The sequence below is a fragment of the Equus caballus genome, chromosome 5 (genome assembly GCF_041296265.1).
Source record: "Equus caballus isolate H_3958 breed thoroughbred chromosome 5, TB-T2T, whole genome shotgun sequence".
Classification (NCBI taxonomy): Eukaryota; Metazoa; Chordata; class Mammalia; order Perissodactyla; family Equidae; genus Equus; species Equus caballus.
Window position 1 is genome coordinate 25,801,518 of NC_091688.1, and position 24,418 is coordinate 25,825,935.

Consider the following 24,418-nt stretch of genomic DNA (forward strand, 5'->3'; position numbering starts at 1 on the left):
TGGATGATACTGTCTACTGATGGCAAGTGGGGGTTTGGGTAAATGGTGGGGGGTGGGGAATGGCATTTCCTGTTCCTGTCAGAGTTTCTCTAACTGACCTGAAACAAGCACCTTTGAATTCTCCCTGAACAGACCGTTTTAAGTCTCAGAAGGTCAGTATCCTAAGCAGCCAGGCTGGTCTGGGATTAAGGACTAGATGAACAGCACTTGAAGAATTTTCATTGACAAATTTAGGCCTCCCTTGGTCCATTGAACAAGACATCTTGAGATAAAATAAACCTTCCTTAAAGCTCCAGATCTCAATATTAATAATATTAAACTAGCTGATGGTTGGATGCAAAATGCAGATCAGCACTCTTAGCAATTCCCAAGATACAGCGTAGCATTTGTACAATGTCATCACTTTAAAGCCCATTTTTAAAAATGCTCACGACCTGCAATCTTTGTATGATTTCAAAAGAACAAGCAGACATTTTTCAAACAATTTTTGAAACTCTTTTGTTCCAACTTAACTTTCTGTCCCAAAATGATCAGAATGCTCTCAGTGCCAGTAACAGACGTCTGGTTCCATCTGTGTCTTATCATATCTTCCCTCCTACACATTTCAAAGCTCATCAGGCAGTTCTTTTTGTTTTTTTGACCAGCATTTGACATTGAAAGCTCTCTTCAGCCCAGCCCTCCAGTTTATTCCAATAGGTGCATTATTTCAATAGCGGTTTTTTGAGGACCTACTATGTTCTAGGCCCTGGCACAAATGGTGATGCTATTATATATAATATGATTTTAAAAAGTCTTACCTTGGGGTTTCAACCAAATTTGACTCCTTTTTATTGATCTCGTTTTCCCTTTTGCTTCTTTTCTCCCTCTCCTTCCTCTTCTGCCTTCCCTTCTGTTTCATTTCACTCTTCCTCTGCGGTTTCCCACTCTTTGGGGAGGGGCAGGATTTCCTGCTCAGAAGTTAGTTGGTTTCTGGGAGGAGTCAGAAGACCTGATTGGAGCCTGGAACCAGCTGGTCTGCCACCTGATACAAGAAGGTGAAACCCAGGCCAAGGAAGAGGGCCCTTATGCTAGGACGGAGCTTGCAGCCAGGAGGCGCCGGGAGAGGCGCACCAAAGGGAAGCCAGAGTGGGCCAGTCCTGGGAGGCAGGCATCAGGGCTCCCCGAAGGACAGAGGACCCTTGAAACAGTTGGAATGCTTTGGAAGTGGTCCTGGTTGCCCTGGAGACTTATCCATTACTATTGTTAGCTCTAAACTTGCCAGAGGCACACCAGGCAGAGCCCCTGTCCCACCCTTAGCAGGCGCTCACTCTCAGATTCCTGGCTTTGCCTCAAAGGAACGTACTGAAACAAAACCTGGGGTTGAGCAGATTTTTCTTCCCCACCAGGAGAGACTCTAGCAATTGAATGTACTCTGTGAGGCCTGAGTGTCTACACATTTCTCAGTTATAAACTCCTTAGAGAATCACCTATGTGACTTATAAACCATTATGGTGATCATATCAGCAGGAGCATGGAGTGGATGGTAGAGGGGAGACAGGAGCCTGCAATAGGATCCAGATGGGGTAGGGACTCCATAAGTAGGGACAGTAATTCCAGCCGGATTCATACCAATTAATGGAGGGTCACACCCCAATTCAGAGGTTTTCATTCTTTTGGACTAAGACGTAGACAACAGTGTGTCAACAAAAGTTCACTATCTTCATCCATTTATGTATTCATTCTTTAACAAGTATTGAATGAGCATCTATTCCATGTCAGGCCCTGGGCTAAGAGCTGGGGATAGAGTTGTGAGTCAAACTAGACATGGCCCTGCCCTGATGGAGAGAATAATTGACATGGTTGCACACTGGTCTCTCTGAGATCTGGGAAGGAAATTTAGAGGAAGGACTAGAATTGTTGGGTGTTAATGTCTCCCTTGGAGCAGCCTCAGGGGACAGATTTTGCATAGCCATCTTTTGGTTTCTTAGGAAAAGTGAGACATTGGTTCTTTCAACAGCCCTTCTGATTGCAATGTCTACAAGTATTCTTGTCTATAGGCTCCCAATTCCTAGAGGATGGAAGACTTTTGAGGCTTATTTTTTCTTTCAGGAGCCAGTTGTTTTATCTAGAGAACCATAAGTTCTGTTGATTTCTAGCTCATTTACTTTCTAAGGCTCTCTGAAAATGTCTAGCCACATATTGGATATTTTTAATATCCAGTTTGGGATTTCAATTAATTTTTTTTTCTCATTAAATCCCCTAATTCATATTTGAGCCCACTGAAAGAAAAAAAAAGAAACAACAAAACAGACAAGTCTCCCTTGCTTCAACTGTTGGGTCTACTCCAGTATCCTCTTTGAAAGTTTCCTGAAATGTTTTCATCTTTATTTAGTTTATAATTTTGAATCTTTGTCCAATGTACCTTTAAAAGAAAGGCTTCTGGAATTGTCTTTTTGTACTGTATTTCCTATTTTTTCTTGCCTTAAGAAGGCACTTAAAAATTTTTTTATACAGCTGAGTTATTTAAATTTTTCCTTTCTTACCCTGCTGCTTTTAAATATTTTTCTCCAGTTAAAGGACTAATAATTAACCGAACTAGTTGGTACAGATCTGTAGTCTAGACCAAGTGCCTAATAAAATCCTGAATTATGTAACAAATTTCTACCTGGCTTCCTGGGGTTTAGGAAAATCTTTAATTATGACCCTTAATATGGATCCAGACCAGAGTTGAAATTTAACTTCTTTAGGGCTGCCTTCTGGTTTAGTAATTTTACAATGTGATTGCTTTTTTTCCAGGGAAAACTTGGGAGAAAGGGTGGCTCATATAGAAGGTCAGGCAAACATGAGTGGAAAGAGAGAGAAACGAAATGAGAGTGGGTTTCAGAAAGGTTATATTGGAGTTAGAATTTTCTCTTTTAGGTCTCAGTACACTAATTAAAGAAGCTAACTATTGACTCGTTAGATTTCTGGGGTTTCTCTTAAAAATATTAATTTATTCTGGGGTTCCTCTTAAAGGAACTAGTTTATTAAGTTTGACATGTCAAAAGTTCTCCATGATGGCCATTGTTATTCCAACTCAAAATTTTTGCTCTTTGCCAGAGTAAGTGCAAGGGTTAAGATTATGGTACAACTTAATATGGGAAGCAAGAGTTCTTCCAAGAGGAGGCTGCACTTTAGACATAGAAAAATCCAAGAGAGACAAGAGAGACCACTTAGAAAGAGTGTGTGCCTGTGAATGGTATCTTGGGATTTCTTTCTAAGCAAAGGTTAGGAACGGGCCATGCAATCAATGACCTGACAATCTTTGACACCAGAATACAGACTAAAAGTGACCTTCATTCACACGTTGACAAGACAGAGAGTGCTCTAATGAGAGTTATGTAGGGGACTCAAAGCTAACTTTGACCAATTGCCTTTGCCTGAATTGGTCACCAGTCTAAGGAACCTCCAACTGATATCCCTTAGGACCAGTTTGGATTGGATTTGCCACTATTTGGACCATTCCATATGGAACACCCCCTTAATCATATATCAGAAATAAGGCATTCCAGAACAAAACAAAAACACATAAGATAAGACTTTATAATATAGACAAACAAAAGCAAAAGCAAAGTAAGCAGCAGGGGAATAAGCAGTTTAATGGCAAAAATAGTTATCAGACGGTATACTTCCAAAACAAAGGGTCTAATGAACTATATAAGACCTATGTCTAATTACTCAATGGTACACCTCCCAACCAAAATGCCTAATGACCTTATGCAAAGACCTAGTTACAACTACTTACCAGAATATACCTCAGTAAACTAAAATTTCTACAAGAACTGAGGTCTAATGGTTTTTATACAAAGGCCTGTTTGGTTACAAATCATAGAAGCAGTGAGAAGTCAATGAATCTAGTCAAATTCAGGTTATTTTTGAGACTGACTTACCTGGCAGCAGATATGAAGGACAAATGGAATTTGGGCACAAGGAGCCCAGTAGGAGCACTTGTTGGTTTTGGGAAGCAGGCAGTTCACGTAAGCGTACTTTCCCAGACGTAAGTGGGCTGACATCATCTATAGAAGCATGTTTGTTTGTTGATTGGCTGGCACTCTGAAATATGTTTATGGAGTGAGTCAGTTCCTGGTTGACTGACCATCAGAAGTGAGAGGCTATCACTGATTGGTTGGCTTACAAAAGTGTGTTAATGGAGGCAAGTTGTCATTGATTGAGCCAATGGGTTTAAAACTGGTTCTGGATACCAAGATTAGAAAACAGTCAAACTTGTCCTAAGCATATGGAAAGTTTTTAATATTCTCACAGGTGGCACCTACTATTTGTTTTCACTAGAACGTAGCACGAGTTGGTATCTGATGTAGTGCAAAATTATATATTTATTCATATTAATAGGTCAGACTCTTGTGGTGTTTTGTAAAGAGCAGGGTAACTAATAAGTGTTTTACTATGAAAAAATTTGAGAATCATTAGGTTCAACCTCTAGGTTAAGGTATTTTCTAAAAGGCAAAAGCATTAGTTAGATAAAGTTAATCAGGAAAGGATTTATTTTTGGAATTAAATTCATTACTTGTAATAGTCATCCAGCAAGAAGGAAAATATTTGTCAATGTGCTGAGAAAAAGAACAAAGAAGCATTGGAAACATAGAGAAGGGGAGGTGGGTTCCAGAGAAGTAGGCTGGAATGGGAAATATCTCTCCTATTTGGTGGTTGTACTAAACAGAATGCTAGCATCTTATAATTGGATGGGACCTCAGAAATGATAAGATTAGCCTCTCTCCAAGTTCAGAAATCTCCTCTCCAGTTTATACCATCCCTGGCTGGTGATTTCCAACCTCTGCTTACAGGCTTTTAGTAATGGGGAGCTTACTATACATCACAAGGCAACCCATTATGCTTTGAATTACTCTGATTTCTTAATCACTAAGATCTGCTTCCTGTACTCCTACTTGCTAGTCCTCATTTTGCGTTTTCAAGCCACATAAAATGACTATTTTATTGGACTTTATTGGACCAGTACAGCAGCCCTTCAAATATTTGGAGACAATAGTTACGTGATGCTATTGTATCTTCTGTTCTCTAGTGATCCATTTGATTGTTCTGTATGTGACAGGGTTTCTGGACTTTTTTTTTTTTTTTCCTTTTTCTCCCCAAAGACCCCTGGTACATAGTTGTGTATTCTTCGTTGTGGGTTCTTCTAGTTGTGGCATGTGGGACGCTGCCTCAGCGTGGTCTGATGAGCAGTGCCATGTCTGCGCCCAGGATTCGAACTAACGAAACACTGGGCCGCCTGCAGCGGAGCGCGCGAACTTAACCACTCGGCCACGGGGCCAGCCCCGGGTTTCTGGACTTTTATCTGCCCCAGTCACTCTGATCTAGGCAAGTTTTTGTTTGTCAAGATCTCTCTTGAAATATAACAAGAGCTATCATTGGCTGAAAGCTTACTATCTGCCAGGTACTGCTCTAAGCACTTAACATGGATTATCTCCTTTCATCTGCAAAATCATCCCATGAGGAAGGAACTATTTTGTAGAAGAGGAATGAACTTAAGTAACTTGAGGCAGAGAGTTTATAAGTAACCTGTCCAAGGTCTTAGAGCTAGCGGCAGAATGCAAACCCAAGCAAATCCAGGCGGTCTGACTTAACTTCTTTGGTTTTCCACCTGCCAGACTGCAAAGGAAAACAAAACTACCTCCTCTTCCCTTTTTCTGTACATTCCATGTCTACTAATGAGGGGTTAGTTTGTTTTAGCAGCCCTGTCACAAGCTCTTGTTGACTTATATTGAGCCTGTAATCCGTGAAAATACCTAGGTCTTTTTCACACTACCTTCTTCTAGAATAGGCCTTTGTAATTCTGTGGTCATGCAACTGGTGTTTTGGACCTCAGTTCTTTACTGTATCTTCTTCCCTATTCAGTTTCAATCGGTTAGCTTCAGTCATGGTTCCAGCCTGTTGAGTGGTTTTGAATCCTGACTCGACAATCTCAGCTCTGCATCACCAACAGAGCTGGTAAGTACACCTTCTGTCGCTTCTCCTAGGTTGCTGATAAAATTGCCAAACAGGATAGGGCCAAGGACCACTTCTGTCCCAGTGTTGGGAGAGGGACTCAGCGTGTTTGATCACAACTAGGCATAGTCTTGCGAGACTACCTCAAAATCTTGATTCTGAAACTATTAAGCAAACCCCTTTCCTTTACTTTCCTTTATCCTGGGGTTTCTCAACCTCAGTTCTACTGACATTTTAGACTGGAGAATTCTTTGTTGTGGACGGCTGTCCTGCATGCTATGAGATGTTTAATAGCATCCCTGGCTTCTACTCACTAGATGCAAGCAGTGGTACCTCTCCTCCCTACTAGATAACCAGAAATGTCTCCAGACATTTTCAAATGTCTCCTGGGGAGACAAAATTGCTCCCTCTCTCATTGAGAACCACTGCTCTAACTTCATAAATGGATGAATTGAGCAATCAAGCACTCATTAAAAACCTACTGTTTGTCTAGGACTTGATAATTTCTGTGAACACTCAAGGGGAAGACATGGTCCTTGAGAAGATTATACTCTGTCCCTGGAGGAAGTGGACTCAGTTCTGTGACAACCAGTCTTTTCTCCTTCTAAGCTAAAGCTTCTTACTTTAATTCAGGTTCGTGAGGAGGAAACTGGGTAGAGCTAGATATCCATTTAGGGGTTCTTGGGAGCTTGCGTCCCTCTTTTCCTACCAGATTCCTAGTTTTTTTGCTTTCTTTCTCTCCTTCCTTCCTTCCTTCCTTTCTCTCTCTCTCCCCCGCCCCCTCCCCCAGTCTCTCTCTTCCTCTCGCTCTCTCTCTCCCTCTCCCTAGAATACTGCTCTGTAAAACAACTGGAGAAAAGGTCCATTACTGAGTGATCCAGTATGAGACCCAGACTGAACGACCTGTAAGAATTCAGAGAAATGAGATCAGAGAAGATTTCAATAGCTAGGACTTGACTGAGTTGGGTAGTTTGAACATATATAGGTATGAGACATAACTTTGAAAATAAAAGTATATTAGGCAAATATGTAAAAAAGACATTTTTTTGTAGATAGGCAAACCGAAAAATAGACATTACCTTCTAAACCAAAAATTGGAGTATATGATTTTGATACATAGCTTGACAATAAGCAGACTATTTGAAATCATAACTCTCTTGGAGAATTTGAGGTATATGTTTTCAGAAGGCGTGGAGAATGTGGGTGGGAGGACATTCAGGTGGCAAAAGTAATGTGAACAAAGATGCAAAAGACCAAAAGGGAATAGGAGATACCAGGGCCCAAGCTGGGCAGCCTGAGAAATCAGGTGAGAAGCTGGAATGGGAGCTGATCACGAACATACTGAAAAATCTGGCACGGGAGTTTGGTCTCTGACGTTTCTTGAGTGGAGGAGCGGAAGGGTGAAACGTATTGAAGGAAGAACAGTCTAGCAGAGGAACCGTTTGGGGAGAAAGTGCTAAAAGGTGCAGGAGGAGGTTTGAGCTGTCGGGAGCTGGACAAGGTCATGGCTGAACAGGTGGAGGAATATGACTAGAATAGGAGAGGCATTTTGGAAGAGTAAGATTGGATGAATTCTTAAGAAGGTTTTTGGACATTTAAGTTGAGGCTATGTCTTAATAAAGGGCCGAATTTCCCATTTTTGGAAACTGGGAGAACAATGGTGCCACTGACATCCTTTTCCTCCTTTTACGATGTCGCTTTTCTCTTAATCTCATCCCATTCGGACGCTCTTCTGTTTGGAGTGAGGATAGATATCAGGGAGAGATGGCATTTGATCAGGGCCAGGAATGCCGGATAGGATTTGAGCCGACAGAAATAAAATGAAGGAGGGTGTGTGTGTGGGAAGGGAGTGGTGGTGGACACAGTCTGATCAGAGGCAATGGCACCGACCATTGGTATGTTTGGCAAAAATGCACAGCCATTAATGACAAGAGTGAAATGTCTGTACCTGGTTAGGGCAGGAGACATATAAAATCACAAGGAGAGTGGCATTGGGTCCGTGACCCTAACTACCTCTCTAGGAGCCATTGTTTAAAATTTCCTTTGCTGAGCCCTGTAGAGCCACTGAATTAGTTATTACCACAGAGCAAGCTCTGCCTCTGGAGGAAGAGGTCTGTGACAACCAGTCTTTTCTCCCTCTAACCTAGAGCTTCTTACTATGATTTGAGTTCATGGGGGAAGAAGCTGCGTAGAGTTAGACATCAATTAGGTGTTCCTGGGAGCTTGCCTTCCCTCTTCCTACCGGCTAGCTAGTTTTCCCTTTTGCTTTCTTCCTTTTCTTTTTCTTTCTTTCTCCTTCTTTCGCTAAAATACAGTTAGGAAGAAAGGGGTCCCAGCCATAGGGGCCTCTGCTACACAGGTGTGAGATGGCAAATGGGTGTTCTGCCCTAGAATTACTCATTATCTCCCATTCACATACTCTAGCTCAGAAGTTGATATATCTTCTGATCTTAAAAATGCTAAGTCTGGTGGGACTTAAAAAAAAAATTTCTCTCTTCCTACCCCTAACATGAAACAAAAATAAATCCTGAAGAGACTTATAAGCATGTCATATGAATATCTGAGTCCCAGCAGTGAAGTAAGTGTTGCCTGACCTTCAGGAAGCTGCTCTCTCCACAGTGCTCAAGTAAGGCCCCCTTCACCAGCATGCCCACCCTCCCTGCTGCCCACTCCAGGGCACCATGCCTGAATCAGATACTGAGATACAGTATAAAACGTTTTTTATTTCAAAATGCAAAATGGTGGTCATTGTAATAATAATAATAATAACAATAATAATATTAATATAAAAAGCATTCCCCTCCCTCTGCCCCAGTGCAAAATGGTAGATGCACTCAGATAGCTTAAAGATACATAGTTTTGGACATATCTTTCTGTAGTGTCTCACAGCAGCAAAACTCAACCCCAAACTCCTTTCGTGGATCTGTGTGGTAGTTCAGTTCTAGAAGTCAGTGGCTTCTCAGAAGGAAGTCCAAACAGCACAGGACTCCTGCTGTCTCCCACTTGAGCCTGACCTGCGCTCGCTTGCCCTCTCTCTCTGTCTCTGTCCCTAGCTCAGTCTCTCTCTCCCCCTCCCTCTGCTGGTCTCCCCGGGTTCTTAGGAGCCATGCTGCCGGTTGCGGAGGATGGCCTCCTGCTGCTTGCCTTTCTCCAGCAGGGCTTGTGTCTGGAGGGCCTTTCGCTCACGGGCGGCCTGCAGCTCGGCCACAGCTGCCTCCTCCTCCCGCAGGCGGCTGGAGGCCGTGAAGGGGCTGCACACAGTCTCCACCAGGCCTAGCACCACACCGAAGAAAGCCAGGACGCTGCCCAGCACGTACAGCTTTAACAGCTTCCGGTTGGGCTTCTGGGCCATCATCTCCTTGGCCAGAGGAATCAGCTCCTGGACCGTTTCCATCTCGGTTCTGGGCTCTCTAGGCTGTCCGGGGCGGGAGTGACCTGCAGGAGGAGCGGAGCAGGAAAGGGGGACGTTTAGCCACTGAAGGACAGCTCCAGCTTTCCCGAACACCCCTCACTCAGCTGTCTTGGGGGTGCCCCCGCGCGCCCCCGTGCCCGCGCCACCCGGCTCACCTTCGTGCTTCGGCGCGAGCAGGAGGCAGCGCGAGCTGGGGGCGGCGGCGCAGCGGCGGTCGGCGCGTCCGTCGGTCGGGCCAGGCTCTGCGTTCTCCTCCTCGGGAGCCGCGGCTCTTCCAGATGGAGACTCCGCAGCTGGCAGCTTGTCAGCGTCCCGGGGCCGCTTATATCTTTTCTACGAGACCCGCCTCCTGGGTTCCCTTGGCTGGGGCCAGGGCAGCCCCGGCCAAAGAAAGGAGGAAGAGCAAGGGGGAGGAGGGGGAGGAGGGGGAGGAGGGGGAGGCGGCCACGAGCTGTGCACGCCCGGGCCGTGTGAGCTCAGGGTCCCGGGACGGGGAGATCGCTGCGGGGGCGGGGCGGCAGAGCAGGCCTGGACGGCTAGGTCCCACTCCGGGTGCTCGCAAGGGTCAGGACCCGAAGCCCGGAGAAGTATCCGTCTACATTTCCGACATGACGCTGAGTGGTGTGGGTGGGCACACAGCTGCCCTCGTCCAGGACACCCTGAGAAGGACCCCTGATGAGGACATCTGGGGGTTCTACCTAACTGAAAAATCTTTAGTTTTTATTCAGATGAGTTGTCATCTTCCCACATGTGTGAGGTTCGGAGGGGAGAAGGCGAGGGGGAGGGATCTGGGAAAGCAACAGAACAGGTCTCCAGGCTCTGCATAATACTGTGCTTACTGTTTCTTTCCGGCCTGACTGGTTTTATTCACTGGTGCTTGCATTGCTAGGGTCAGTTGATAGATAACGATTCTTTGAAGGTGCCCTTCTGTGCACAGAGATGTGGGTATGTGTGTGTGTGTGATGTCAGTCTCTGTGCCTGCAGGTGTATGTATATGCACTTCTGCATACCAGGGAACTGCCATTAAATCCAAATTGTCTCCACTCGCATCTGAGAAGTGAAGTTGGGGGCTGGGGAGGATGGAAGGGGGGCTGTTAGTAAAATTTGCTGGTTTGGAATGCAAATATTTCATGCTCTCCTCCATAATTGTTTGCCACTTCCCTGGATCTGTGGGTGCAATTCCATGGTGCCAGCTCAGCTTTATCATAGAAACAGTTGAGAGTTTAAGGCAGAAGGGTGAGAGTTGACAGTTTGTGTAAGAAGCTAAAGAGTGGAGGGTGCTCTTGGAAGCGTGAGGAGAGTAGGATTGATTGTGACTGGGATTAAACATCATCCCTTTGGGGAGGTGGAATAGTTTTGGTTATCCGTAGACCAGAGTTGGCAAGTAAGGGAAGAGGAGAGACAGATAGGCCAAAGGGCTTAAAGCAGGGAGAAGAAGAGGGCAGGGGGAGGAGCGGGAAATCAGACTAGCCAGAAGACTGCAAAGGTCAGTGATGCAATCTTGCAACAGCCTGCCATGGTCAGCTGGGCTGAGCCCTGCAGGGAGGGACGGGGAGGGGGCTGCTTCAAGGATCAAATTTTGAGTCATTGGAAATTTTAACAGTAATCTGTCTTTGGCGTCTGAGGCAATTTCCAAGACAACTCAGTTAAAAGAGGCAGCAATAACAAGCACCCTTTGCTCTGGCTCTTAGTAGGGATGTGTGTGTGCAGACTGGGCAAAGTTACCTGAATAGCTGATTTAAAATTCTGTGTTTTAGTTTGTATAAAAGCAGTCAAGATGACAAGGGGCCAAATAGAGATTATTCCTGGAGGATTGTGTTTCCTGCCTATTATTCTTTTAACCTTGTCAGGCAGGAAAATTCTGTAATAAGGGAGCAAGCTGAGATTAATATCAGTCTTGGCATTTTCTGTGAACCTTGTTTATAATTTTGGAGAGGTCTGTAATAAGTGGCAGAGATGGTTTGTGAGTTTTCTCAAGATCTGTGAATGTTCCAAACATTGTGGCTGCTGGAAGAGCATATGATGTGTGCCCTAAGGTCAGAGCTTTCTCCTGGTTTCTGCTTTGAAGGTGAGCCAGTCCAGACTGGGACCCAAAACTCCAAAATTGACTTGTTGGTAATCATTTCCGGTGTTTCTGTAACTCAAAGACGCAAACCACACGTCTTCCACGGTCAGTAGGCTGTAATTTACCTGGGGTTCCCCTTTCTTGTGATTTGCTGTGGTACAGCACATCACCACCTCAGATGAGTTCCCCTCATTCAGTCTTTGATAATCTGACCTTGACCCTCCCCCGGCCACACTAGCTTGCTGTCCAGGGTTGGACAGAAAGGTCAGCAACTGGCCTGGATTGGAGTCGCTGGTGGATTTGATGTTCCTGGTTCAGGTGATAGCTGGAGCTGAGTGGGAGATGGTGGGAATAGAAAGCTGAGGAACCCAGGGTCACCCCGTGCTGAGGAATTTCTGGCACAGCTCCTCTGTCTGGATGGGGAAGAGAACCCAGCTTCCAGGGTAGGGGGTTAGGTAGGGCTTGGGAAACTAAGCACGTGCTTTAAGCACACTGACGTCACTTTAGAGATGTAAAGCCTTGTGTTGCATCACGCAGGTCAGACACAGGTTATAGCTATGAAGGTCAGATCAGTCATAGGGTGACCAACTGTCTCAGTTTGCCTAGGGCTAAGGGGTTTCCCAGAAATGCAGGACTTATGGTGCTGAAACTGGGCAAACTGGAACAGTTGGTCACCCGACCCTTGAGTCTATCCCAACATTTATTTCTTGCCATTCCTAGGAAGGCAGGGAAGGCTAGTTAAAATTTGTTTATTTTGCTTTCCAAATCTTTTTCTACTAAACCTTAAAACACCCAGAGCCATCTGCAGAGGAAGCAATCACGGAGGAGCAACAGGTAGTCGAAGGGGTTAGTGCCGAGGAGGGATGGAGCTGTGGCGACCACTGTGTCTTGGGGTTTGAAGGAACAGGGGACAGAGCTCTTTGGATGGTTGGTTGTGTATGAGCCTCAGTTATTAGTACTATTATTTCGTCACCAGCTACTTGCTGCCAAGCAAAGTCACTGCCCACCCCTGGAATTCTGGGAGTCTGGAGGGAGGGCATCATCATAGGAGATATGATAAAACTTTTCGAATATCTTACACTCCCTTTTTTTCCAGTCCTTTAGTTACTTTCATTTCATGTAAATTAGTTTCGGAAAGAAGTTTTCTTATTCCTCAAATATCAATGGAAGAGTTTAAAATTTACGTGTCTAAACTTTATCTTCCTCTGATCTTGTGGATTAGCATTCTAGAGTCTAGACCTTTCTGTGCAGATATCCTTCTTTCATCACAAGCTTGACACACTTCTTACAACAAGACTCCCCACTTTCTCTGTACAAACTAGGTCACCTTCTCAATATCCTTATTGCTAGCAGTGGCATCTCCATTTCACCTGTTCTCTGGGTTTGAAATATTGTGGTGTTTTCTTGGAGAGGGCTTCCTTGAAGAGTCTCATCATTCTCTACCTAATGCCCTGCTTTATTTTTCTTCATGGCACTCAGTACCTGACTTTATATTGATATGATTATTCGTTTGCTTTTGTATTATCTTCCATACTCATTGGAGGATGAGCCATGAGGGCTGAGACTTTGTTTTGTTTTTCCCTGTGTCCCCAGGGCCCAGTAAGATCCTTGGCATATAGTAGGTTCTTAATATGTAACTATGAGATTAATGAATGTCTCCCCCATTGGACTATGACACCTGGCTGGGGAGGGAGCATGACTATTGTTTGCATGTAGTCAGACTTTTAGTGGATGCTCAAAGAAGCATTCAGGGTTTTTTTTTTTGGACAGTTCTTTTGCCTTTAGCATTCTCCTCTCTAATCCATCTCAAATGCTACCACAAATAAATCTTTCTAAAATTAAATTTTTATTCTTTATTGCCTGTTTAAAGCCCAAATTTCTGGTTGCCCACATGATGAACTCCTGGATCCTGCGTGTTGAATTTACTTGACCAATGTTCTTGGAATCCAGGACCTCTCTGATCTGATCTTTCCTACTCGTCTAACTTTCTATCCCATTCTTCTCCAGCAAGAACCCTGTGCTCACAGATGGGTTTCTCATAGCCCAAGAAACAATTTATTTGGATTGTTGCTGCCTCACTTTTGCTTATACTCTTCTTCCTCCTTGAAATGCTGTTCTCTTTCTACTCTGTCTTTCTCCCTTCAGTTCATTTGCTCCAAGAAGCCACCACTGCCCATGCCAGTACACCCTAATCTCTCCTTTCTGTGAATTTCAGCTGCCTTTGTGGCTCATACTGCACAGGTTGGCCCTGCATTGTCTGCTGTTTTCTACAGCTCTCTCATTGTTTCCTGTGGGCTCGCCCTGTCTCTGTGGAAGACCAGATTTTTGTACCTTTCATGGTGCTAACATTTAATAGGGGCCCATTAATACTAGTTGCATTGGCCCAAAAGTCAGTACTGGGATAGAGATTGCAAAATGATGAGTTATAGCTCTCGTGGGAGATTATTTTAGGCACAGTGGCTTGTCCTTGGCTGAGAGCCTTAGGACTGAAATTGCCCAAGACCTGGCAACTTGGCCTAGTTCCCTGCACTCTGGCTTCCTCACCTTTCACTTCCACTCCCAACTTAGTGTCTGACATTGCAGCTATTGGTTCACTCTTGGGCACCCCTCCAACCGGCTGCTAGGACCCAGGGCCTTGACAAATCCACACTATGAGGAACAGACCCTTCATAGACATTTTGCTTTTGTCCCTCATGGCTTCTGGCCAAGCAGAGCCACTAGCTGCTGGGGCATGCAGGATGTGCTGGGGGGCTGGGGTAACCATGCACACTCTGCTGCCCTCATACCCCTTCTGTATTGTAGTACTGTACTTTACGAGTTTGAATGAGCATAAAGAACTTCCCCAGGCTCAAATGTGAGCTAGACTTAAGAATATAGGGCTCCGGAGTTGAACAAGCTTGGGTTTATTCAGGGTCAGGGTCTGACTTTGGACAAGCGACTTAAGTTCTCTAGCCTCCATTTCCCCATCTGTATAGTGAGGTTGATGAGCACCTATCAAACGGGGTGTGGGGAAGTCTGCATGACCTAGAGCACAATCAAGGGCTGAACAGTCTGGCTCAAATGATGTAATCAATAAATGTTATTGATTCAGTTATTGCTCAGTTGTCTTTGCTCCCTGCTCCATCTCAGCAATTCCCATGGTCCTTTAGCCCAGTCCAGGACATTCACATTCCCTAGGTGACATGTAGGCAGCAATAAGGTGCAAAAACATTCATTGAAGCCAGCCATGTAAACTATACTGTGTTAAGTATAGTTACAGAAAGCAGAATACAAAATTATCCTTACCCTCAAAAACTTACAGTCAGGTAGAGGACATAGATATGTAAATAAGTTATTACAGTGTACTAGGATAAGCACACTAATAGGAATATATATCAGGTAAACAGAATAGAATGAGAAATATATTGATTCAATTTGGGAAGGAGGTGGTCAAAGAAGACCTAAGAGTGGATGATCCCTGAGCAGCTTAGCATATTAAAGGATGGATAGCGTTCACCAGGTGACTCTGGGAGGGAGTAGGGCTTCAGGGTTGGGGAAGCCTGGAATGAAAGAGGACAGCATATAAAAAGGGGAGGATGCATGAGAAAGCATAGCATGGTATAAGAGAAGTTAGGCAAGATTGGTGGTAGAGCATAAAGGATGGCAGGAGATAGGAAGTAGTAGGGAAGAACCAGATATTGAACAATTATGTAAACGATCAACTGCACATGCCATGCCTAGGAGCTGTTGACTGCTTCCTTCTTCTAGGAACACTTTCTCTTTGACTTCCAAGATATCTTATTCTCCTAGTTTTCCTCCTACTCTATTGTGGACACTCCATTGTTTTTCTCACTTTTGCTTTTTATCCAACCTCTAAATGTCAGCATTTCTCTGGACTTAGTCCTGGACCGTCTTTTCTTATTCTGTACGCTCTCTTTCAGTGATTTAGTTTACTCCCAAGGTTTCCATTACTGCCTCTATGCAGATGACATACAAATTGAACTCTAGACCTGTATTTCCCCCGGCCTATTCTACATCCTCATTTGGATATCTTGCAGGTATCAAACTTACCATGTTTATAGCCAAATTCAATATTTCTACCCCATAATCTTGCACCACCATCTTTTTTAGTCTAGGCTTCACCGTCTACCTAGTAGCTCGGGTCCTAAGCCTGGGAGCCATCCTTGACTCCTCTCTCTCTGACACCTCTCATATGTAAACAATCACCAAGACTTGTCATTCTGCGTCTTAAATATCTCTTGATTTTATTTGCTTTTTACAACAATAAGGAACTGAATTATTCTGCAACTGCATCAGCTGGAAAGAAGACTCCAAGCTCCAGAGGAGAACTCAGCCCACCGGATGCTTTGATATTAGCCTTATAAGCCCAGAGCTGCTGTGCCCAGACGTCTGACCTACAGAAGTGTGAGCTAATAAATGGATGTTCTTTTAAGCTATTAATGTTGTTGTAATTTGCTATGTAGTAATTAAAAATTAATACTAGCAGCATGCTAGGAGCTCCTGCTGGGATGACAAGAGAAGACCCATTCAAAACTTGCTGAGGACTGGAAAGACTAACCAGGGTGGGGAGAATCTGCCTTAGATTCTATGGTCCATTATCATAAGCACTTCCTTGCAGACGCCTTGTGCTCCCTTGCCCTTCTCTGTTTCTTCATATTTACCCAGGAAGACTTACCCATGGCTGGAGTCAGCTACCTGCTCTGTATCAATCTACACCCAAGCAGTTTATCATTGTTGGAGAAAATTACCCAACCAGGTTGACTGTAAATTTACAATCACAAATCTCAAATGGGCAGTTGGCTATAGTTTGTTATGTTTTCCAACTCAGTTATTTTTATTACCTTCTCAAAAGATTTTCCACACTTTCTCCCTCTTCCCAAACAGGCTATATCTTCCTCTTTTCTGACAGTTCATGCTCTGGTAAAATAGAAGGAATCAGACAGGAACTGCTTCATTTTCCAACCACCAACCCTATCTGCTCAGTACCCATGTGCTCCACCTTCTGTCACACTCCCAGGGAGGAAGCATCCCTGATTCTTTCTACATAGAGCTCACCCTCCATCTCACCCTGATTCATCTATTTAAGGTCTTGGGAGTCCATGAATAACTTAAGTTGCTTTAGGCTACAAGTAAGAAAATCGAATTTCAAAGAGTTTAACAATAAGGAAAATATATTATTTCACAAGACAGAGATTTCAGGATTGATTAATTCTGTAGCATAATATCAAGAACCCAGGCTCTTTCCATCTTTCTCCTCTGGTATCTTCAGCATGGAGACGTTACAGTCTAGCTCACATTATGGTTCCAATATCTGGTTCCACAGTCCCAGGGGTTGTATTCAATATGGCGAAATCCAGTGGAAGGAGAGAGGCTATTCTTTTTCTTTTGTCCCCAAAATATCTTTCCTAGAATCCCCCCAGAGACTTGCTTTCATTGGCCACAACTGGGTTGAATGCTTATCTCTAAGACTACTTATGAAGGAAAGGAGTATCATCATGAGCTTAGACCAGTGGTCTCAAAGTTTCTCCCTGGGACCAGCAGCAGCAACATCACCTGAGCACTTGTGAGAAATGCAATTTCCTGAGCCCCAGGCCAAACCTACTGAATCAGAAATTCTGCATGCAGGACTCACTGTCTACGTTTTTGAAAGTCCTCTAGATAATTCTGTTGCATGCTAAAGTTTGAGAACCACTGGCTTAGGCTAATCTGTGAGCTGAGGAAAGGACAACTGCCCTGAGAACCTGAAAAACACTGAAGACCTTTAAGCAAGGAGGAAGGAGGGTATGGATTTTGGCTAGGAAGTCAACTTCCTGCCAGATCCTCCTCTTTCCTGAGTAATCATTTTCTCCTTCTTTATTACAGTATTCCATCAGCATACAAACATACTCTGATATCTGTATCTTCAAAAAATCTATTCCTTGACCTCAAATCCCTATGTAGCAGCTGCCAGAATTCTTTGATCCTTTTTATAACTAAAACTGTTTGCTATCAATTGTCTACAATCACTGTATCTATTTTTTCATCAGCCATTCACTCTTTTACCCACTCCCATCTGGTTTCCATTCTCACTACTCCACCAAAATTTAATGGGATGTTTATTGAATGAACTGAATTTTAGTATTCAACAGACGTAGCCATTTCTTCTTTCTGGAAACACTTTTTCTCTTTGCTTCAACAGTGCACTCTCCCACTTTTCATCCTACCATATTAGTTTCTTCTAGAGACTCCTTTGTTACATCTTTCTCCTCTATCAATCAGTGGTTCTTGACCTTGAATGCACATTAGAATCACTGCGGAGCTTTCAAAACTTCTGAAGACTAGGCTGCACTCTACACCAATTAAATCAGAAATCTTTCCAAGTAGGACCCAGACATCAGTAATATTTAAAGCTCTAAAGGTGATTCCAGTGTACAGCCAAGCTTGAAAATCACTGCCCTTAATTTGGGGGTACCCCAGGGCCCTACCATGATCCCTCCTTATACCTACATTATTTCCCTAGATCAGTGGTTCTCAGCCCTGGCTCCACTTTACAATCATTCTGGAAGTTTTAAAAACTACCGTTGCCTAGGAGTTCCCCAAGATGAACTGACTCTGAATTCCTGGGGTGATTCTTTTTTTTTGAGGAAGACTAGCCCTGAGCTGACTACTGTCAATCCTCCTCTTTTTGCTGAGGAAGACTGGCCCTGAGCTAACATCCATTCCCATCTTCCTCTACTTTATATGTGGGACGCCTACCACAGCGTGACTTTTGCCAAGCTGTGCTATGTCCACACCCGGTATCCGAACCGGTGAACCCTGGGCTGCCAAGAAGCGGAACGTGTGAACTTAACTGTTGTGCCACCGGGCCGACCCCTCTTGGGTGATTCTAATGTGTAACCAGAATTGTGAACCACTTCTTAGATGATTTCCTACAGTTCCATGCGTTGAGACTCAGTGCTCTCCTGTAGAACTTTCTGCAGTGATGGAAACGTTCTGTATCTGCGCTGTCCAGTATGGTAGTCATGAGATACTTGTGTCAGTTGAGTTCTTGAAATTTAGCTAAAGTGACTGATGAACTGAATTTTTAATTATATTTAATTTTAACTTATCTAAATGTAAATTAACCCCATAGGTGTAGCAGTGGCTACCATATTGGACAGCACAGCTCTTGTATGCTAATGACTCTGAAATTTGCTTGTCTGTCTTCAGCTCTAGGCTTCCATGTTAAGCTGTCTAATAGGTATCTCTTCTTGGATATCCAACAGGGTAGCTTTAACTTAATACATGCAAGATGAAATTCTTGATTTTTTTTCTTCAAAACTTGTTCCTCTCCTGGTCTTCCCCATCTTGGCGAACGGTATTACTTTCTATCCAATTGCTAAAGTTCCAAACATGGAAACCATCTTTTATTCCCTTCTTTTCCTTATGTCTCTCAACCAGTTTTTCAGCAAGTCCTCTTTGTTCTATTTCCAAGTATATAATTTGACCCCATCTACTTCTCTCCATATCCACTGCCTCCAACCTAGTCCAAGCTGACATTATCGCTCACAGCGTGTGGTCAAAGCTAAAAGTCATGGCATCCTTAACATGTGCTTTCCAGGACCTTTATATGTATTCACTTGTTAATCTCTCAAACGACCCTCTGAGGTGGGTAAACTATTACCTCCATCTTCCACATGGGGAAACTGAGGAACAGAATGCTTAAGTAACATGCCTCAGATCACACAGCTAGTCAGTGGCAGAGATGGGATTCAAAACCAAATAGTCTGGTTTCAGGGTCCATATTCTTTACCATTCACTTCTCTGTCTCTCTGACCAAAGACCCATGACACTGGTTCTTCATCTTGGCTGCACATTGGAATCACCTGAGGAACTTTCAAAAATACCAGTTCTCACAATCCCACCCCAGATGAGTTCAGTCTCTTGGGGTAAGGCCTAGGCATCAGAAATTTAAAGAAAAAATTTCCAGGGAATTCTCCTACATAACCAGCTTTGAGAACCACTCCCTCTACAAGACCAGGCCTCTGTCTGCCCCTGTCAGCCCACCTCAATCACAAGGCTCTCACCCCCTTCCTTCCCTAGAAGAGGCCAAGCTCTTTCTGCCTCAGAACCTCTGCACCTGCTCTTCCTCTGCCTGGAACGTCGCTTTCTGATATCTCCTGGGCCTTGAGTAAGACTTTAGAGGTCCTAATTCATGAAAAGATCGAGCCTCCACCTTGCCCATGTAAATCAAAATGAAAACAATATTAAACTTTGAAATATGTGTAGGAGGGACGTACAGAATTCTAATTTTGCCCAAGGTGTCTACTTCTATGTCTTTAAAAAATATTAGATATAAAAATTTTCAAAAGAAATTGTGGTTCCTCTACTTTGCTGGCACCTTAAATGCATGTTGAGCCTGCCTTGGGAAGTCCAGCTCTAAATCTTTCAGGTTCATCTCAAGGATCATCTCCTCGGAGAGACTCCTCTTATCCATTTTTTTAAAGTGGCACTTCCAACATCCCGAGACCCCCATCTATCATAGTATCTGTTTTTAATATTTCACAGAAAGCATCGAAATCTGTAATTGTCAGATTTAGATTCTAGTTTACTTGTCTATTGTTTGTCTCTTCCATGAAGGCAGGTTCTTGTCTGTCTTATTTGCTGCTGTCTTGTTTGTTCTCACCTAGCACATTGCCTGGTGCAAAATAAGTGCTCAGTAAATATTTCCAGAATGAATAAATGAATGAATGCCTGCAGGCTGATGTATGGCAAGTAGCAGTGAGTAAATGAATCCCAAGGCGGATAGGCCAGCGTGGGTTGCTACCCTGGGAAAGGCTATCTTCATGGGGTAGGGTGAGAGAAGTGAGTTCACAAGAGGGAGGACTCCTCACTGGTTACAAGGAGGATCCAGCAACCTGGTGAAAGCTTAGAGCTAAGGAGGGAAACGGCCGCAGGAAGATGCTATGATGTTGGGTGGATTCTGAGGGCAGTCAAAGCTATTATTTATTTTTAGGTTGTAATTTTCCCGTGTAGTAAAATTTCTTAAACTCAACAGTTATGTGTTTTGTTCTTTGGAGAACAGAAGGAGGACTGTTTGTTTCTGTTTGGGGCCAAAATAGGCTGGAGAGATGGGTGCAGCATGGAGAAATGGTTAACAAAAAGCTAGGCTTGTTTGAGGACGAGCAGCAACGAGAACGAATTTGTGTTATGTGTTAGCATCTCCCTAGAATTCTCAGAATTATGTGACCCTTTCTTTGGATAGTAGAGGAAAGAGTGACTCGGATGGCTAAAGAAGTTGAGGTCACTTTTGTTGCATAATTAATAAGTTATTTGGCAATTTTGTCTAATGTCTGTGTTCCCTGAGACGGTAGTCTCCCTCTGGACAGTGATTGTGTCTGACTTATTTACTACTGGATGCCTGGCATTGGGTGGGTGCTCAATAAATATTTGTTTTGTGAATGAATGGTTCTGAATGTTTTTGTGTTTCTGGGTCAAAAGTCAGAAGGGTCTGCTGGGCTGTGATGAGGAGAACTGGAAGAGAAGCCCAGACTCTGAGGACGAGGACCAGGCAGATGCTGGGGGTGGAGTGGTTACAATATGCAGACTGATTTGTGGGAGGATTCAGACTTGAGGTCAGGCCCCTGGGACAACTGAGTGGGGTGACAGGACACTGTTGATCCCCAGTCAATGGACTTAAAGGAACAAATATTCCTGGGCCCCATTTGGTTGTAGGAAGGGGTTTCTTAGTGTACCAGACTTGGTGCTAACTGACCAAGGGTTAGGATGGGCCTGAAACTACCGTGGGAGACATTATCTTTGGCAGCACAAGGACAGGCAGGAATTGACAGATGTTTTGCTACACATGTTCCCTGATTCCCTGTGAGTGACAAGGAATCCTTAAAACATGTTCAGGAAATCTTGCTTCCTAAGACCCTCCTTCCATTTGTGCCTTCCTCTCCCTGGACCCACATTTATTCCTTTCATTACCTCTCAAGTTTCTAAAAGCTGGGTCTTGAATGCTTTGAGGACCTGATACATAGTCTGACCACAGAAGTATTCAAGTTACAAATACCAAAAGTACTGCCAGTTTGATTCCTGGCCTTTGCTTCCCCAAGTCCCAGCCATGGTGGATGGAACAGGAAGGGCGGCCTCAGAAGCCTGCTGATCAGTTAATCAGCTCATCGTGAATTTTCTCAGGTTCCAGTTCTTAGAGGAAAAAATATTTCTTTTTCTGAATGATTTTCTCTCTGTGTTGTCTCGAGAGGGAGTTACTGGGTAATATTCATGGCATGATATTCTTCAAACACTTTTTGTTAGATTTTCCCTTGCCCCAAGGATCCACACTAATAAATCAGCATCTGTTTATTGAGCACTCACTGTGTGCAAACACTGGACTATGCACTTGTTAGGGGATAAAAAGAGTGGCCAAAGGTTGTCTCTGTCCTCAAGGAGTTTGCAGTCCAGCTTTGGGGGCAAATCACAAAATAACTAAAAGTTGAATAACCATAATTGTGTAAATTTGAGATAGAAGGGATTTACAAAACAGAACAGAACTGATTACTAATTGAATTCTGTAAGTAGGGTCTGCTGCTGGAGTTTGGGAAGAGTTTACACAGACCAGCAGAGAAGCCATCACTGATCCAGGAATCTGATCTGAGTCTTGGTTTTGGGATTTAGCCAAGTACACAAGAGGTGGAGAGGGCAGTGTAGACAGAGCTGGATGAACGAAGCCTAAGTGTGGTGAAGGGAATAGAATGGTTGGATCAGAGCCCCTGTGTGAAGGGGCGCTGTGTGAGCTAGGGCCAGAAAGGCAGCCTTTTTGGCAGGACCCTGAGAGCCTGGCTGTGGACTCTGGACTTTAATTGGGAGATGATGGCAAGTGTACAGGTCAAAGTGCGTACCAAATCCGACTCAGCAAAGGGAGGACTAGGCCAAAGCTCACCAGATGAAATGCAGTAGGAAAAAGTGCAAAGGCATGTGTATGCATGTGTGTGTGCATGTGCATGCACGTCTTAAGAACAGCACAGATTCAAGATGAGGCCACCCTATTTTAACAGTATTTGACTTGAAAAAGATGGAGGTGTTAATGTGTCTAGAAGCTCAACATGGGTCCGTGGTATGATTTGGCTGCAAAAAGCCTCCTGTACATCAGGCTGCAGCAGCAGGAGAGTCTCTGGAATAGAAGTGGTATTGGCATCCGTTTCTTCCCCCACGTCCACGAAGAGGGCTGCCTTGCTAAGATGGGCCAAAATTCATACAGGAGCGTCCCGAGCTCTTTCCTGTGGGAGAGTTTTATTTTCATGTGCTGTATATATCCAGGTTTTTCTTAGATTTGGCGCCAACTTAATTTTCTCAGATCATTTCACATCTTCACGTAGAGTTTACTGAGCCACTTGAGGTGACATTTGCAAAAGTTGTCTAGGAGAAAAAGTATCAGTGTACACCCAAGTGACCAAGCATTTGTCTGAGACCGAGGGTGTCCTGGGATGTGGAACTTTCAGACCTAAGATGAGAAGAGTCCTAGCAAACTGGAATGGTTGTTCACCCTACAACATATGACCACCTCCTCTTTCAAGATTTGCCCCCACCCGCAGTGGTTTTTTTCTTAGAGACTGGAGTGGCATACCTATCTTATAGATATTTACCCTCTTGGTACAACTTGCAGAGATCTCATAGTCTATGTTTCCAATGTTTTCCAGGGGGACAATCTTGTGATGTTTTAGATTTTGCAAACCTAAACATTCACCGTGGCTGTTTTTCCTACCAGTTTCCTTGAGGTGTCATAGTCTACAAATTACCCTGTATGACTTTTCTTTTTCATGAAAAACAAATTCCCCTCAAGCTTGGGAAGGTCAAATCTTGTAAGGGTACGAGCATGGACTTTAGAAGCTTAAAGATCTGCCATTGGATTCTGGGCTCACCATATACTAGTTGTAGTAGACAATGCTATGGGTTCATCACATCCTACTTCATTTTCCTCTTCTGGGACCTAGGAAGATCACTTAGGAGCCCTATGAGCTGAGCTGGCCAGTAGGTTGTAAGCAGAATGACTGTGTCCCTTCAGAGCTGAAGCGCAGAGTAACAGGGGAGAGTTCCTCCATGCTCCTCTAACCTTGCTGTCATGACCGTTAAGCCTATGTGTCCTGGTTGGTGCAGCTACAAGATGGGGAAGTCCCTGAGTGACTGTAGAACAGAGGACCTCTCCCCTCACCACTGTCTTGTATCTTACTTTGTATGAACAACAAGTAAATGTTTGTTGTGCTAAGCTGCTGAGATTTTGTGGTTGATTTATTACTGCAGCGTAGCCCAGCCCAACTTGATTAAACACTAGCTCTGTATCTTGGTCACTTCAGGCTGCTATAACAAAATACCATAGATTGGGTGGCTTAAGCAACAGACATTTATTTCTCATACTTTTGGAGGCTAAAAGTCCAAGATCATGGTGCTAGTAGACTGAGTTTCTGGTGAGAGCTCGCTTCCTGGCTTGCAGACAACTGTTTTCTTGCTGGCTTCTCACCTGGTGGAGACAGGGCTCTGGTGTCCCTTCTTCTTATAAGGGGACTAATCCCATCATCGGGACTTTACCCTCATGATCTCATCCAAACTTCATTATCTCCCAAGGCCCTCACCTCCCAGTACCGTCATATTGGGAGTTAGGCCTTCAAGATATGAATTTGGGGGGGACACATTCTGTCCATAACACTCTGTAACCTCGTACGTGCTACTTAATAATACTGAGGCTGTGAAAAAGGGAATAGTAATATCTCCTTCAAAGAGCCATCTGAAAGGGCTGCTGTGATGCTTAAATGAGATATTGTGCTCCACTCATAGCAAGAGCTGGAGCTGCTTTCTTCCCTTCTGTTCTCTTAGGGAAATACCTAGCTATTTCTTTCTGGAATAGCACTTTAACAAAGGAGTAAATTCGACCTATAGTGCCCAGAAAGCGGACATATAGTCTCCAGACGATGGAGGGATTAAGCCCATCTTTGCACTATTGTTTC

At 44.0% G+C, this 24,418-nt stretch overlaps 2 protein-coding genes and 1 long non-coding RNA gene across 5 annotated transcripts in view; 1 reads left to right on the top strand and 2 right to left on the bottom strand.

Moving 5' to 3' along the window:
* HSD11B1 (hydroxysteroid 11-beta dehydrogenase 1) overlaps positions 1-969 on the bottom strand; it is a 44,639-nt gene extending 43,670 nt beyond the window's left edge. For 2 of the 3 annotated variants that reach the window (XM_001490175.5, XM_014739666.3), the window contains exon 1: positions 798-969. The gene's annotated coding sequence lies outside the window, so the exon portion shown is untranslated. The remainder of the gene's footprint in view (positions 1-797) is intronic. The other variant, XM_070266761.1, reaches the window with a different exon arrangement.
* The window catches only part of LOC138924034 (uncharacterized), a 47,854-nt gene extending 31,962 nt beyond the window's left edge, over positions 1-15,892 (top strand). Inside the window, exon 2 of the long non-coding RNA XR_011438572.1 lies at positions 15,725-15,892. This is a non-coding gene — a long non-coding RNA (uncharacterized lncRNA). The remainder of the gene's footprint in view (positions 1-15,724) is intronic.
* On the bottom strand, positions 8,683-10,166 carry G0S2 (G0/G1 switch 2). The gene is made up of 2 exons (XM_005609829.4): positions 9,547-10,166; positions 8,683-9,414 (listed from the first exon to the last, which is right to left on the bottom strand). The coding sequence occupies exon 2, from the start codon at positions 9,371-9,373 to the stop codon at positions 9,077-9,079; it is 297 nt and encodes a 98-aa protein (XP_005609886.2). The 5' UTR covers positions 9,374-9,414; positions 9,547-10,166; the 3' UTR covers positions 8,683-9,076.
* Positions 15,893-24,418: the final 8,526 nt, after the last annotated feature.